General features: G+C 36.5%; 1 protein-coding gene and 2 pseudogenes across 1 annotated transcript; all 3 read right to left on the bottom strand.

Annotated features, from left to right (window-relative positions):
* Positions 1 to 1,232: 1,232 nt before the first annotated feature.
* On the bottom strand, positions 1,233 to 2,863 carry LOC147281608 (protein LATERAL BRANCHING OXIDOREDUCTASE 1-like; annotated as a pseudogene).
* A 4,734-nt stretch (positions 2,864 to 7,597) lies between these two features.
* Positions 7,598 to 9,947, bottom strand: LOC147281607 (protein LATERAL BRANCHING OXIDOREDUCTASE 1-like; annotated as a pseudogene).
* A 681-nt stretch (positions 9,948 to 10,628) lies between these two features.
* LOC147281606 (Pathogenesis-related thaumatin superfamily protein) lies at positions 10,629 to 11,828 on the bottom strand. Its single transcript, XM_086248425.1, has 2 exons — positions 11,625 to 11,828; positions 10,629 to 11,512 (listed from the first exon to the last, which is right to left on the bottom strand). Exons 1-2 carry the CDS (start codon positions 11,680 to 11,682, stop codon positions 10,839 to 10,841), a joined length of 732 nt encoding a protein of 243 aa, XP_086104551.1. The 5' UTR covers positions 11,683 to 11,828; the 3' UTR covers positions 10,629 to 10,838.
* Positions 11,829 to 13,164: the final 1,336 nt, after the last annotated feature.

The following is a 13,164-nucleotide window of genomic DNA, read 5'->3' as shown; positions in this document are numbered from 1 at the left end:
ATTTTTTCTTTCTTTTTCTCCCTGTTGGTGCAATTTGATTGATATGGTATTCTTGTAGTGCTCCACATTCCTTCTAATGGTACTTTTCATGATTTTTGAGTTGTACATATTAATGCATGTATTGTTAAATAAATTTTATTAGTGTGATGGCGGATGCTGTTGCTTCACGTGTGGGATGGCCTCCCTTGTCCTCATGTTCTTCTGGTGTTTTGACCCTTCTCTATTTTCTTCTTTGCTTAATCTTGCTTAGACTTGTTTGGTTGGTTGGGTTTTATGTGTGTTTTCTGCTGTTGATTTTAGCTGTTTACCTCTTTGGTTTCCATTTTTGTTTGTTCGGGTTTTGGCTCCCCTTTGGGCCTGTGCCTTCGGGCTTTTATGAAATTTCTTTTTGACAAAATTATTTTTTATTAGTGTGTAGTAAAATTGTGGAATTTTTCTTATATAATTTGAGCAGCATAAATGATTATTAGATTATAATGTTACAAATAAAAAAAAATGGAGATTATTAGACATGTTGCCAGGAGTATCTTGTCATTTTGTTTTGGTGAGTAGTATCTTGTCAATTTTTTTGGTGAGGAGTATCTTGTCATTTTCAATCATTTTCAAAAGGTGGAATTTTATTAATAAAATTTTAAATTCATGGACAGAGTCACAGAGATCAAATTCATGAGCGCATGTACTTCCCACTACTGAATAGTCAATATCTATCTTACCAATAATATCGGTCCCCCAATGCCATTGTTGGTTTGTGGGCTTCTTTTAGGGCCTTTTTGGGGCCTTGTGCAGTCTTGCTATGTGGGCCTATTCTTTTCAGCCTTGTGTTATCTTGTTTTGTCGCTAGTAAATTTTTCCTACTACAATGTTCTGATGCTAAACATTATTGCAAAATTATGTTATATTGTCCATTCTTATATTACAAGCCCACTTAAAATCATGATGCAAGACTTGATTTTTGCTCTATTCCTTTGCCTTTGAAAATTCAATATCAGCTTAAAAATTCTAGGCGCAAATTAATGGTGAAGATCTGCTCACAAAATGCATAAGATTATTTAAACTTATCCAACAAATTAAAGAGAAAAGTACGTAGGATTTGTTTCTTACAACGAAGAAGAAACCAAAACACAACATGCTTGATGTTATTCATAACAAACCCACTTAAAGTCATTGATCATCATGGAAGACTTGATTGAGATTTTATTTAATTTTCTGGGTTTTAAAAATTGAACATCTGCTTAACTTTCGATATCATTCTTCGCCATTTGAGTGTGTGTCTTCCCTTCAAGTTTGGCCTTCAAGGAATTTCTCAGATATTCTCCATATTTGACTTTCTTGTACTTCTTAAGGGACGTTGATGACTCCACCATATGATCAAATGGTTCAACTTCAACATATCGTCATGTGGATAAAAAAATGATACATAAGATAACCTGGCCTTGCTTTCGTTTGTCACAGCTCTGTGTTCAATGCTCTTGTACTTCCCATTACTCAATATCTGTCATACCAATAATGAATGTGAAGTTTAATGATAGTTTAGTATAGTCCAGTTCAATTTACTTAGTAAAGCAAGCACAGTTCTTAATTAATCTACTTAATTATAGTACTCGCATATATACCTCAATAACATCTCCAAGATTCACAACAAGAGCGTTTGGGATTGGCTTGACCGTCACCCATTTTTGTCCTTGTAGAATTTGTAATCCGGAAACATTGTCTTCTTGCATAAGTATGGTTATGGTGCTGGCGTCCGAGTGTGGACTTAGACCTAGTACTTTATCAGGCATGCGGCATGGAGGATAGTAGTTCATCCGAAAACCTTGGACCAACTCTTTATGCAGTCCAAGAAGAGCATCCTTTTCCATCCCCATAATCAAAGATAGAGACCTTACGATCGCCTCTGCAATTTTTCTAACTTCACTAGAATATGTCTCGATAGCCTCCCTTCACCAATAATCAACAAATTGAACGTTAGAGACTTAGAGTTTAATTAGCTCGATCGGCCATCCAAACACATGTGGGTGACCCGGCCTAAATCATTGATGGATGGTTGTGAAGCCAACACGTACTCATCAACGATTATCAATCAACTAACGCTAACACTTCTCGCCAAAGTCAACTAATTAATATTTTCAAATTTCAAGAAACAATACTCTTTTAGAAACATACTTGAACCCCTTCGGTGTGGTTGGCCAAAACTTGAGCTTTCTATAGTGGGATGGGTGAACTACGAGCATAATTATGTCGGACCAGTCCAATATCTGTTCTTCAGAAACCACATAGGCATTCCCGTAGCCGTGTATGTCATCTGATGGCATTTTAATCTTATTCTTTTCTTCTAAGGGAAGTTCACAAAACTTGGCCGCAGCTTCCTTCATGCCCTGCAACACTTCTGTTGCCACTCCATGATTTATTACCTGCAAAGTTTATTATTCAATATAACATCAATCAGGCAATTGGAACTCAAGATATGAGTACTGCTAGGGACCCCAAATTTGTATAACAAATTTAGGTATCAAATGATGTCGCATAATTCCATTGATTCATATATGAGTTTACTCTGAGCTCATTATTTATAACAAGTGAAATACTGACACGTATACTGCCATATAATTGTATTCTCTATGATGAAATACCTGAAAGAATCCCCATTGTTGGCAAGCCAGGTCCAGTTTGTGAACCTCCTCCTTGTTCCCTCTTGAGAGGAGAGAGAGATCAATGATCTGCACTCTTTGGGATGTCTAGCTAGTTGATTCCTAAGGTATCTTTCAGGGACCTGAAAAGGATCATTCCTTATAATTTCTTGAATATTTGGTACTGGCAGAGATGAGGCATAAGTTGGTGCTTCCTCCACTTGCATTGATGCCATGTTTAACTTAATTCTTGGACCCTTCAGTTTTAAGGCCAGAGCTTTATAGACCAGTGCTCTAAATGCTCTTTGCTTAATTAGGTTTGTTTGTAAGTTGAGGTGGATCTTCTTCTTCTTAATTCCCTGATTTAAAGATCCTCATGATCGATCTGTTGTAGAGCAATTGGAGCTAGCTTCCCTTCTGCTTGGTGATAAATTATTTGTGTGACGGCAAAAGTAGTGCTACAAATGCACTTAAATTATGACACGTGTATAATAAAAACTAATATTTAGTTATATCCTCAATATCTGAGGTAGATTTATTTAAAATTTTTTATTCTTTTGTTATAGGTTTTCTTATAAATAAATCCCTAGTCAACTTCTAATTCATAGAATTTTTTACTTCTTGTAAGGGAAAGCTTTTATTTTTCTTAATAGAGAAAATTTTAAAAAAGGACTTAAACTTTAACCCTGTATCAATTCATGATGCGTATTATGAGTTGTATTAATGTGCTCAATTAACATTAATTTTGAAGCCAAATTGCTCATTCTGTTAGTCCAGTTATAATTTTCGTTTAAAAAAGAGCCGTGTACGTGAAGTGGTTTGACTTTTTTGTATGTTTATTATATGTGAAATGATGAATTTATTCCTAAAAAAGTGCTTTGGACAAAATTTGTAACTGAGTTGACACAAGTGGCATATTAGCATCGAAAGTAAAGTTGAAGGAACATATTAGTACAATTTATAATTCAAATCATGAATTGAAACATAGGGTAAAGTTGAACTCCTTCTTAATATGCCAACCATCACAACACAGCCAGCTAGTTATTAATATATTTCTCTTTTCTTTTTTCTTTTTTCTTTTTTCTTTTTTTTCACTGAAGCTCCATTTAAAAAACCCCCAACGGGAAAGGAACTTGGAGACAGATCGACGGCAATTGGGATAAAGATCAAATCCAACCAGGAAAAAAAAAACAAATAAACAAACAAATTAAAACAACAAACAAAAGAGTCATGTAACTAGCTTCTTAGAGATATGATACCCTCTGCTGAAAAAACAATGGCACTAAGACGCATAAATTGCTGTTGTCATTGCTTACGCACATGAGTTTCTTATACATCTTCTTTGGATAAATTTCCTATGGGTTGACAAAAAAAAAAAAAACAGAATCCCAAGAAACAAAAAAGGAAATACAAAATCCCAAAATCAAGCGCAAAGAAAATTTAAAAATTCAATAAATTTGTGTACTAAATGTGGGTTCCAATGACGTGAAATATGCAACATATATAGAGTTCATCCGCATTATTTTAGGTTTTATTATTTTTAAATAACTTCAAATTGATAATGTAGTACATGACATATTGACATATCATTTGGAACTCAAATTTGATACACAAATTTAGAATATCTAACATTACTCATATCTAAAAACAAAAAATTAATAAGAATCAAATTATGGGGATTATTTCATGGTGCCTAGTGTAACAAGGCTAATTTTTCGTTTTCGCCTTGCTCGGCACTTAGCACCTCCTGCACTAAGTTAGCCTTCTCTCTCTGCCTACCACCGAGGCTTGAGTGCACTCACACACACTGTTTTGTCTAGCAATCACCACACAACAAGCGTACGGGCCACGTGCCCAACCTTTCTTTCTATTCACAAAGACAAGGATTTACAACCTAACTTGTTGGATCGCCACAAACCCCTTGGTGTGTTTCTCTCAAGAATGAACTGCCAAGTGTTGACGCCTCAACACCTATTTATACACAAAGTTTGCAAGGGACAACCCCCACTTGCTGGGTTTAACCGCCCACTACCTTGGGAAGTTATCTCCCACTAAGCAGCCCACATAACCACCCACTCTCTTGATGGTTGCTGCCATAACCACCCACTCTCTTGGGAAGTTATCTCCCACTAAGCAGCCCACATAACCACCCACTCTCTTGGTGGTTGCTGCCACTTGGGATCATGGGAAGTTAGCAACCACTGCTAACTTCCATGCACTAGGAAACCGCCCACTCTCTTAGGCATGCTCCCCCATTTTCGGCCACCTCTTGTAACCGCCTGCTGACATGGCGCCCCACTTCCATCAGCCACTCATCTGATCTCTTGGAAGCACATGACATGCACATGTCGCCACCTAAGTTGGCATATGCCTCTCACATGCCACCTTAGTACCTTGGACTCAGCCCGCCTGGTCAAGCCCACCTAGCCATGGTCCGCTCATGGCCAGAACCTTTGCGCCGCTGCTGCACCTCTCTTGCATCAACGCTTGCGCAACACTTGCGTGCTAGGCCTCGCTGCCTATGCTACGCCGCTGCCATGCATGCTAGGCCTTGCTTCCTACGCCATGCATCATCTCTAGGCACCAACTTGTCACGCCCTCATGCGTGTGCTGCTCTCTTCAGCACCTTGACAAGCCATCTCTGCGCCTCTGCCTTGCGTTTGCTCACATCTTGGCATGGTTCAAGGCAGCCGCCCATGCCAAGACTTGTAAGGGTCTTACACCTAGCCTGCTATTGTGTTGATTTGATCAGTTAAGATCGGATCAGACAATGGCAATTATAATTTTTATTCTTTGCGTCTTTTTATATTCTTAATTAGGGCAACAGTGGTTAATAACATTTCAGAATAAACATTTTTTTTATCCGATTAAAGAATATTGTATACATGCCGGACTTCATATTCTAATCTTATTCCAAGTCCGGCAGAAAAAACCAAGGATATATATTTGATTATAAAACTCTGTTGAACAAGGGTGATGTATATTTGGATAAAATGACATATTTTTTGTTTTCCGTTTGTTAATTTTAAGGAAGCCGAAATTCCCTTTTATCCTTGGTTTGTTAAAGAAAAATTAGTTAAAACCAGCCACCTTAGCTACAATCTTCCTTTGTTGTGTACTTATCTAAATGACCCAATGGACTGGTTGATGTCTTTGTTTTAGTAGTGGGCCGTTTAGTGTATCGAGTCTCTCATCTGTCCTTATTTGGTATTTATCCTTTATCTAATTGGGCCTATTGTATTTAACTAGGATATTACAGACACATTCTAGATTTCCAGTAATCCGTGAAGGAAAAATTATTGTGTATTGGATTTATTATAAGTCACCCACCTAGATTATGAGTCAGTTTGCACTTCACTATCCAAATCAAAAATTGAATCATGAATTTAAATAAATTTGCAATGTCATGCCTCCATCCAATTCCATCATTTTTCAAGAGTTTTTTTCGTAATTCTAAGCCTAATCCCCATCTCCACTGCCACCACCAATCTTCAGCCACCCAACCTCTCTCTCTCTCTCTCTCTCTCTCTCTCTCTCTCTCTCTCTCTCCTCCTCCTCCTCCTCCTCCTCCTCCTCCTCCTCCTCCTCCTCCTCTTTTCTACCTCCACATTAACCCTTCTTTTTTTTTTTGGAAACGCCATGGATCCAAGAAGCTCTCCTCCAACATTCTCATCTTCTAGGACTAAATTTTAAGTCTGGATCTGAACCCCAATTCGAGTTCTATATTGCCGCAGTGGTCGATTAGAGAGAGAGAGAGAGAGGTTGGGGTGACTGGAGGTTGGTGGTGGCGGTGGAGATGAGCATTAGGCTTGGAATGACGAAAAAACTCTTAAAAAATGACGGAAAAGTTAACATAATTGAATGGAGGTGTGATATTGCAAATTTTTTTAAATTCAGGTGAAAGATTGATTCAATTTTTAATTTGAATGGTGAAGTGCAAATGAGGTCATAATGGTGGGTGACTTTTAAAAAAACGTTGATTATTTGATTGTGACAGATCCCATAAAAGAGAGTAGACGCCATCTTCCAATGATGAAGAAGGAAAAACAAAATAAGCACAATTCAAGATAGAATACCACAATAGAAGCCTTTTTTTTTTTTTTTCAGATTTATTTCCAATCTAATAATTTTATAATTGCTAAGGGTACGTTTAGGGCTTTGGCTACTTGAATAGCTATAGGCAGTTTAGTATTGCTCTTCGTTGTACAAAATACATAAAGATTATTTTACTTAACCAACAAAAGAGAAGAGTGATAGGATTTGTTTCTTACAGCGACAAAGAAACTAGAAACAACATGCTTGAAGTTATGTTTTATATATATATATATATATATTTTTTTTTTTTTGGTACATTGGCGGGCCTAAGCCCAAGACAGAGAGAAACTAAGCAGGAACAGCCCTACTAGCAGCAACACAAGCCTTATCAGCAGCTAAAATACCTTCCAGACCAGCCTCAGTTTTGGTCATGATTTGGGTTTTTATGTTATATGTTATTAATAACAAGCCCAATTAGTTTGGTTCAAGTTTTGAAGGTCTATTTCCAGGTTAGCTAGGTAAGTACATGGAAGATAAATTAATTCTTGGCCCAAAGGAATTTGATGTCTTTATTAGGGGAAAATGAAAATCTTGCTCCAGCAAACTAACTCTGCTATTATTTTAAAATATTATCTTTATTGTCATTCCTTAAATAAATAATAAATGAGAGTATAATTAGAAAACTGACACTTTTCATTTTTAATTTTTACACAACCCAAACATAAGAATGAAAATAAAAAGGTAATTCCTAGTTTACTTTCCTAAGATTACCAAACACAGGAAAGAGAATTTCACATTTCATTCCCACCGAAAAATATAAAGGAATTGATTTCCCAAGAAACCAATTATGTGAACCAAACGGTTAAAGTGACCAAGCCCACTTGATTTAATTTTTATTTTTCTGAGTTTTGAAAATTAAAAATATATCTGATCGATTAATTTCCAATCTTCGCCATTTGAGTGTGTGCCTTCCCCACCAGTTTCGCCTTAAAGGCATTAACCAAATATTGACCAAAGTTGACTTTCTTGTACCTCTGAGGGGACCTTGACGACTCTAGCAGATGCTGAAATGGTTCAACTTCCACATCGCCATGTGGAAAAATAAATGATCCATACGATATCCTCGTTTTGCTTTCAGATGTCACAGCTCTATGTTCAACGCTCTTGTACTTCCCATTACTCCATATCTGAGTCATACAGTAATATTAAAAATGAAGTTGAAAGAAAATAATATATATTAATTATGTGTCACATCAATTAGTAGGTGAAAATTGAAATAATAGTCGGTGTTTCTAACATTTTTTATTATAGTTGGATGAGTATGAATACCTCAATAGCATCTCCAACATTGATGACGAGAGCATTTGGAATTGGGATGACCGGCACCCATTCTCCATCTTTTCGAATATGTAATCCGGTAACATCGTCTTCTTGCATAAGTATGGTTATGGTGCCTGCGTCCGAGTGTGGACCAAGACCTAGTACTTTATCAGGCATGGAACATGGAGGATAGTAGTTCACGCGCAAAACTTGGAGCACTTCTTGATGTAGTCCAAGAAGAGCATCCTTCTCCATCCCCATAATTAAAGATAGAGAGCTTAGGAGCTCCTCTCCAACTCTTTTAACTTCACTAGAGAATGCCTCAGTAGCCTCCCTTCACCAACACAACATTTATCAATAAATTAATTGGAAGTTGGAGTTTAGCTAGCTTTACTCATAATTAGTTTAGCTAGCTTTATCACTAGAGAATGCCTCAGTAACCCATAATTAGTTGGTTATTAGTCATCCATCCATTCCTCTAAAAAGTCAGTGACTTGGGAATGATAATGGCAGGATTAAACTACTAAAGTATTCTCACTCCTACGTACCCATTCCAGACTTTATTTGCAATCAAGAATAAATTATATACACGAGACTCACATGGCCTCATATAAAATCAAAAATCTCGTCCATCAAAAAGAGAGAGAGAGATATATACATATATATATATATATATACATAATATAATATTATTCTCTTTCTTCTGGATGTTCAGAAACTTCAGTGCACTGTGCACATAGTTGCTTCGATCAACAACATATTTGTCATATATTATTTTTATCTCATTTTCAATAGGATGCTTTCTTTATAGTGTAGAATATCTAGTAGAACTTAAATTTTTAGGTTTTTTAGATTTTAAGTTTTAACTATGTTAGGTTAGACAATAGCTCAAAATATAAGAGTTAAAATATAAAAATTAAGTGATAGAACGGTGTTGATCACTCAAATGAGGCAAAATTTTCAACTCTCGATCTATCGCACCCGCATCCACGTTTTGGAATTTGCTTCCAGATAAGAGAAAGATTATGTGTGCATGTATGCTATGTTTGTATCATATTTATTCTTTTGAAAAAATATTCCACTTGTGTTATAAATACATTATATGCTATATATACTTGTGGAAAAATATTTTTATTTAATAATCAAATTGGTTTTCATTTTCATTTCTTAAAGTTAGTCGACATTTTAATGGAATCAAACTCGATAAATGCCATCCCAATTCGAGGTATAATAGCAACGCCTCATTTTGATTCTCTTATTTCAACTTATTCGTATTATTCTATTGGTCTAATGATATTTTTCTCTACATTATGTAAGAGAAGTCCAAAGTTGTAGAATAATCTCTCTCCAAAAAACACTATACGACAGGAATTAGTTTTAGAAACATACTTGAATCCCTTTGGTGTGGTTGGCCAAAACTTGAGCTTCCTGTGGTGCGATGGATAAAGAGTGAGAAACAGTGCGTCAGACCAGTCCAGTGGGTGCCCACATAGGTGTGCCCGTAGCCTTGAAAGTCATCTGATGGCATTTTAATCTTATTCTTCTCTTCAAAGGGAAGCTCAAAGAACTTGGCTGCAGCATCCTTCATGCCCTGCAACACTTGTGTTGCCACTCCATGATTTACCACCTGTATATATTCAGAGTGTTTTTTTAACTTGAAAACTGTCTGTTCGATCTGTATGATGATTGATAAAATACCTGAAAGAAACCCCATTCTTGGCAAGCCTGGTCCAGTTTTTGAATCTCCTCCTTGTGCCCTTTTGAGAGCAGAGAAAGATCAATCATAGGAATCTCAGAAGAAAGATGACAAGTATTTTCATTAGTAGTACTCTTTGAGTTGTCTTCTTCACTCCTTATAAGGAATCTTTGAGGGACCTGCAAAGGGTCACTCCTTACCAGTTCTTGAACATTTGGTACTACTGGAAGAGATGGGGCAATTGCCATATCATCAGGGTTTGAACTCATGTTTTCTTGATCTTGTTCCAGGTGGGTTGGCTTCAATGGAGGCAGAGGAGATCTGTAAGAGAGGGTTGGGTTGTTTCAGGGAATCTTTTGTGGGTGTGCAGCGGTGCGAGAAAGAGGTTATATACTTATATATGTGTTGTCTCATTAATTGTGTTTGTACATGCTAGGTAGAAGTCTGAATATAACACGTGTTAGGTAGAAATGTAGAATATAATTAAAATAGTGTTGGTGTTATACATGCTTCATTGTATATTCTAAAATATATAATAATGTGATGTATAGCCAATTAATTTTGGATTGAATAAGGAGAAGATGTAAAAGAGGGTTGGGTTGCTTTAGCAAATCTTTTTTGGGTGTGCAGAGAACTGAGAAATATGTTGTTTCATTGTGTTAGCTAGTGTATTAGGTAGAAATATATCTTAATTTTAAATTTGTTAGATACAACTTTAATAACATGTTAGCTGCATAATATTATGTTAAATGGCATTATGCCTGTTCGACAGAAGAGTCTAGTTTACTTGTGTATTACATATTGGATGTTTTGCAACTTTGCTTTGGACACTCTAAGGATAACAATACTATTATGTTAATTCCCTCGTAACCAAAAAGTATATATATACTATTTAAATCGGATCAGAGAATGGAAACCAAAAAATGTTGAACTAGTGTCATTTTATATAATTGGGCCAATTACATTAAACTAGGACATCACAGAGCACACACATTCAAGTAGCCCTTCAAGAAACTAATGTCCCCAACACTGCTCCATTTGCTTCAAACAGATCATAAATTCAAGTATAGAATAGTACTACTACATACAAAAGCCATTGGCTTCATTGCAAAGCCATATTTATGGCAATCATGTCTACAATCCCCTTCTACCAATGTTGCTCATTGGGGAGGGCAGAAAGTGATGACATACCGCGAAGCCCTGCATTTGTTTAGGCTGGAAGAGTCATCAAAAGCATAGCTATAAGCCTTGGGGCATATGGCCTTAAACAGATGTGCAAAAAGAGTAGGCTTGCAAGTGTTTGGGTTTGCATAGCTTCCTGTGCAGCAATACTTAGCGGATTGCATGGCTAAGCAGGCACTCTTACATCCCACAACCCTACCTCCTCTCCTCACTTCCAAAGCAGATGGGCAGCAGATGTTCAAATCAACCTCACATGAAGCAACACCACAGCCTATGCCACCCCCAACAGGCTTCATTGACACAGGCAAATTGAAGCCATCAACCAAGCTCACATCATAGAAATGCAGGGGTGAAGTTGATGATCCGAGTGTCATTTCGACCACGGTGGCTGGAGGCACACCCCCTTTTCCTTGGCATTGCAACTGGCCGAAACAATCGCCGGTCTCACAATTTCCTTTCCCATTACCGTCAAAGGAGCAACCATGCCTGCCCCATATCCTTCCTGACCATTTTTCAGGCACATCAAGAACTACTTCCTCACCACTGCCAAGATGGAAACCTCCACTTTGGGGAGTGGCTAGGCCTGCACTGCCAAGTATACCAGGCCATATACTCTCATTGCAGTTGTTTACTAGAATGAGTTGAGCCCCATCTGCAACAAAAACCCCAATTAATTAAAAACCCAAAAAGAAAAAAGAATAGAGCATTAATGAATAGAGTACAGCAAATACATAGTTACATAGAAGAAGGAGATGGAGAATTACTTGTGATTGAGAGAGAGGTTAATAGACAGAATAGGAAGAGAAAAGAGGAAGTTGGCATTGATTTTTAGAGTTTAATTACTTGAATTTTGTAGTGAAATGATGGGTCTATTGTGAGAAGGCTAAGGAGTGAGAATAGGAGATTAAGGTACTTTGAAAATACTTCACCACCACAATAGCATATATATAAGTCGAGACAACAGCAAGCTTTTTAAGTGAAAGGGTTTGTAGACAAGGTGAGCATCCTCTCTTAATGGCTGTTTCTGTTTGTTTTGCTTTCTTTCTCTACCCTCTTTTCACTTTCACTTTCATGATAAAAGGCATATATTCATTGCTTCCCATCGAGGGCTTTCTTTAATTTCTCCAACACTGTCTGTCTATAAACAATCTTAAAAATATTATAACTAATTATATATCTAAATAAAGAAAGAATAAACAAAGACATGGTCACCAAAGGGAAAATGGGACCTCTTCTCTTGTAGCGGTGGTGGTGCACATAATGAGAAGTGAGATGATAGATATCATGTAATGTGTGAAATTGAATATTGATGGAACTTTTATTTGGATTACTTGATCCTCAATTTATTCCTGTGAATCAAATGTTTATGAAAGTACTAGGATTTACAAAAAGGAGACAATGATCACTGTTGTTTTAAATTAGAAGTGGCAGCAATTATAATCAAAAGTAATATTGCTGGTGGCTTTCACTTTAATTTGCAACTTGTAAGTATAATCTACATCATTGTTTAAGATAAAGTGATTTCTAAAATCATGATTGCATCTTTCTTTAAGTTAAATCACAAGATCTTTCTTCTTTTGTGTCTCTGAAGCAGATGGTAAGCATGTTTGTGAGTGATAAAGTTTGGTTTGGGTAAAGAAAATAAAAGATTATGGACCAGGGAAGGTCCTAAAGGATAGCCTCTTGCAGTCCTGCATCTTATTTGAGTACCCAGGTTTCCCAAAGGTTTGATTAGTTTGTTCTTAAACTGTAGAGAGACTTTTCAAAACACCTTCTATCTGGAAGTGCTTTGGACAGGACCAGAAGGCATTGCTGCCTCATGTATCCCAGTCCTTTCATACTCCTAAGTCCTAGGAACCCAAAAAAAAGTCAAAAATAAAAATTAAAGACCCATAACAACATATGCCAAAAGAATGGATCTGTTTGATTTGAACACCAAAATTACTCATTTGACACTCTTTATTATTTCTAGGTAATGATAATACAATTTTACCAATTTTTTTATATTTCACATTCATTTTTGTTTTTATTTTTCAAAATTATAGTATAGCTATGGTGGCATAGATATACGGTGCGTAGAGGTGTAGAATTCCTCAAGGTACAATTATGGATGCAGAATTTGTGCAAGCTACTTTAGTGATTAAAAGCATTTACTCATACATCTAAAGTCTCCTATACCTAAAGTCCCGAGTTCAATTTTCATCTCTTTTAATATTATTTAAGGGAAAATTACAGATTTTATCTACTTATTTTATATCTAGTTCAATTTTGGTCTAAGATCTTTTTTAAGTTCTGTTTGGTTCA

This window comes from Dryas octopetala, chromosome 6 (genome assembly GCF_963921425.1).
Source record: "Dryas octopetala chromosome 6, drDryOcto1.1, whole genome shotgun sequence".
Taxonomy (NCBI): Eukaryota; Viridiplantae; Streptophyta; class Magnoliopsida; order Rosales; family Rosaceae; genus Dryas; species Dryas octopetala.
This window is presented reverse-complemented; position numbering and strand designations above follow the sequence as displayed.

Bases quoted from the DNA above. Each gene is read 5' to 3' on its own strand.
- LOC147281606 (XM_086248425.1), bottom strand. From the start codon at position 11,682: ATGCCAACTTCCTCTTTTCTCTTCCTATTCTGTCTATTAACCTCTCTC. The intron at 11,513-11,624 runs GTAATTCTCCAT...TTTTTGTTGCAG, and splicing joins AACCTCTCTCTCAATCACAA to ATGGGGCTCAACTCATTCTA.